The sequence below is a fragment of the Micropterus dolomieu genome, unplaced genomic scaffold, assembly GCF_021292245.1.
Source record: "Micropterus dolomieu isolate WLL.071019.BEF.003 ecotype Adirondacks unplaced genomic scaffold, ASM2129224v1 contig_14603, whole genome shotgun sequence".
In the NCBI taxonomy this organism is placed as follows: domain Eukaryota; kingdom Metazoa; phylum Chordata; class Actinopteri; order Centrarchiformes; family Centrarchidae; genus Micropterus; species Micropterus dolomieu.
In genome coordinates, this window is record NW_025743589.1 from 1 (window position 1) to 2,684 (window position 2,684).

At 45.7% G+C, this 2,684-nt stretch overlaps 1 protein-coding gene across 1 annotated transcript; it reads left to right on the forward strand.

Annotated features, from left to right (window-relative positions):
* The first annotated feature begins 6 nt into the window (after positions 1–6).
* On the forward strand, positions 7–2,678 carry LOC123966943 (protein Daple-like). Its single transcript, XM_046043016.1, has one exon. The coding sequence runs from the start codon at positions 145–147 to the stop codon at positions 1,225–1,227; it is 1,083 nt and encodes a 360-aa protein (XP_045898972.1). The 5' UTR covers positions 7–144; the 3' UTR covers positions 1,228–2,678.
* The last annotated feature ends 6 nt before the right edge of the window (positions 2,679–2,684 follow it).

Below are 2,684 nucleotides of genomic sequence, written 5' to 3' on the forward strand. Positions count from 1 at the left end.
TATGATAAAGTCAAAGCAGAGCTCTTAGCAGCAAGCCAGCAAAACGAGGCGCTGAGACAAGAAATTCAGGAGCTCAGGAGAAGACCCCAAAATGAAGCCTCTTTGGAGGAATTGTGTAATGTCATTAAGGAGGAAACAGAGGCCATGAGGCTACAAAATTACAGCATACAAGAGGAAATCCAGAAGCTCAAAGAAAAGCGTAGAAATTTAACTGCTCTGGATGAAACGTATGACACACTGAAAGCAGAGAAAGAGGCGATAAGCCAGCAAAATGACGACCTGAGACAAGAGATTCGGGAGATATCCAAAGATCTCCGATATGAAAAGGCTCTGCGGGAAATGAATGAGCAAATGGAAGTTTCCAAAGTGACCATCAGCCAGCAGAACGCAGCGCTGAAAGAACAACGCCAGCAGCTCTACAAAGATTATGAAGATCAAAAGATTTTCGGTGTCATGTGTAGGGAGAAGTTGCACAACATGGAATTTATGTGCAAAGAAAATGAAGAATACCAAAAAGACGTTGAGGACCTTACCAGTAGCATCCAGAACAGAAAAGCCATGAAAGACAAATATAAAGCCCTGAAAGCAGAAGAAAAAGTTGTCTCTGCAAAACAAAATGAGCTTCTTAAAACACTTGCAACGCTCCACTCAAAGTTTCGAGGTATGAAAGAATATGAAGGCAAGTGTGGTCCGCTGAGAGCGCAGATAGGAGCCTTAAGACAACGCAACGATGAACTCCATCAAGAAATCCAACAGTGCAGTGAGGAGATAGAAAACAAAACTGTTACAAAGGCAATTTGTGACTCACTGAAAGGAGAGAAAAAGAATCTAACGCACAGAAATAAAATCCTGAAAAAAGAAATTCAGGAGGTGGAGAAAAGGCTTGTAAAGGAACAAGCTTTGGTAGACAGGAATGATGTCATGAAAGAAGAAAACGAAGCCTTGATCCAACAAAACCACACATTACAGCTGGAGGTTGAAGAGCTCTACGGCAGACTGCAAAGTGAAAAAATACTGGAGGTCCTGTACAAATCGCTGACAACGGAAAAAGATGCCACGAGTCGAAGAAATGATGTACTTCAACGAGAGGTCCAGAAGCTCAAAGAAAAGCTGAACAGTGAAAGAGCTTTAGAAAGTGCACGCAATGCAATGAAGGCTGAGAAACAGAAGGTCGACCGAGAGCACGCAGCCCTGCAGCAAGAAATTCAAGACCTGAACAGCTCCTGAAGAGCTATATGGAAAGCTGACATACATTGTTTTTGCTTTCCAAGGGAAAAAAGGGTATGGATTTAACTTCAGCCTCACACAAAAGGGTGCTGGTTTAATTTCTGGGCCTGACTCTTTTTGTGTGGAGTTGGATTTTCTCCCCTGTGTGAATGTGTGTGAGTGGTTGTTTGTTTCTATGTGCCCTGTGTTGGACTGGCGACCTATCCAGGTTGTACCCGGCCTCTCACCTAATGTCAGCTGGGATTGGCTCCAGTCGAGCATATGGATGAAACTTCAGCCTCACACAAAAAGGTGCAGGTTCAATTCCTGGGCCTGACTCTTTTTGTGTGGAGTTGGATTTTCTCCTCAGGTTGACCTAAAAATACCAAACCACCAAGTAAAAGAGGAGCGGCACAGTGGCGCAGTGGTTAGCACTGTCGCCTCAGAGCAAGAAGGTCCAGGGTTTGAACCTTGGTCATCTGCGTCTCTGTGTGGAGTTCATATGTTCTCCCGTGTCTGCGGGTTCTCTCCGGGTGCTCCGGCTTCCCCCCACATCATAAATCATTTATTATGTAGATTCTGAATTGATCTAAAAATACCAAACCACCAAGTAAAAGAGGGGCAGCACAGTGGTCGCAGTGGTTAGCACTGTCGCCTCAGAGCAAGAAGGTCCAGGGTTTGAACCTTGGTCGTCTCTGTGTGGAGTTCATATGTCTCCCCGTGTCTGCGCTCGGGTGCTCCGGCTTCCCCCCACATCATAAATCATTTATTATGTAGATTCTGAATTGATCTAAAAATACCAAACCACTAACTAAAAGAGGGGCGGCGCAGTGGTTAGCACTGTCACCTCAGAGCAAGAAGGTCCAGGGTTTGAACCTTGGTCGTCTCTGTGTGGAGTTCATATGTTCTCTCCGGGTGCTCCGGCTTCCCCCCACATCATAAATCATTTATTATGTAGATTCTGAATTGATCTAAAAATACCAAACCACCAACTAAAAGAGGAGCGGCACAGTGGCGCAGTGGTTAGCACTGTCGCCTCAGAGCAAGAAGGTCCAGGGTTTGAACCTTGGTCGTCTCTGTGTGGAGTTCATATGTTCTCCCCGTGTCTGCGTGGGTTCTCTCTGGGTGCTCCGGCTTCCCCCCACATCATAAATCATTTATTATGTAGATTCTGAATTGATCTAAAAATACCAAACCACCAAGTAAAAGAGGGGCAGCACAGTGGTGCAGTGGTTAGCACTGTCGCCTCAGAGCAAGAAGGTCCAGGGTTTGAACCTTGGTCGTCTCTGTGTGGAGTTCATGTGTCTGCGTGGGTTCTCTCCGGGTGCTCCGGCTTCCCCCCACATCATAAAACATTTATTATGTAGATTCTGAATTGATCTAAAAATACCAAACCACTAACTAAAAGAGGGGCGGCACAGTGGCGCAGTGGTTAGCACTGTCGCCTCAGAGCAAGAAGGTCCAGGGTTTGAACCTTG

What these genes read in the sequence shown, in the direction of transcription:
- LOC123966943 (XM_046043016.1), top strand. Translation starts at nt 145, where the DNA reads ATGAGGCTACAAAATTACAGCATACAAGAGGAAATCCAGAAGCTCAAA.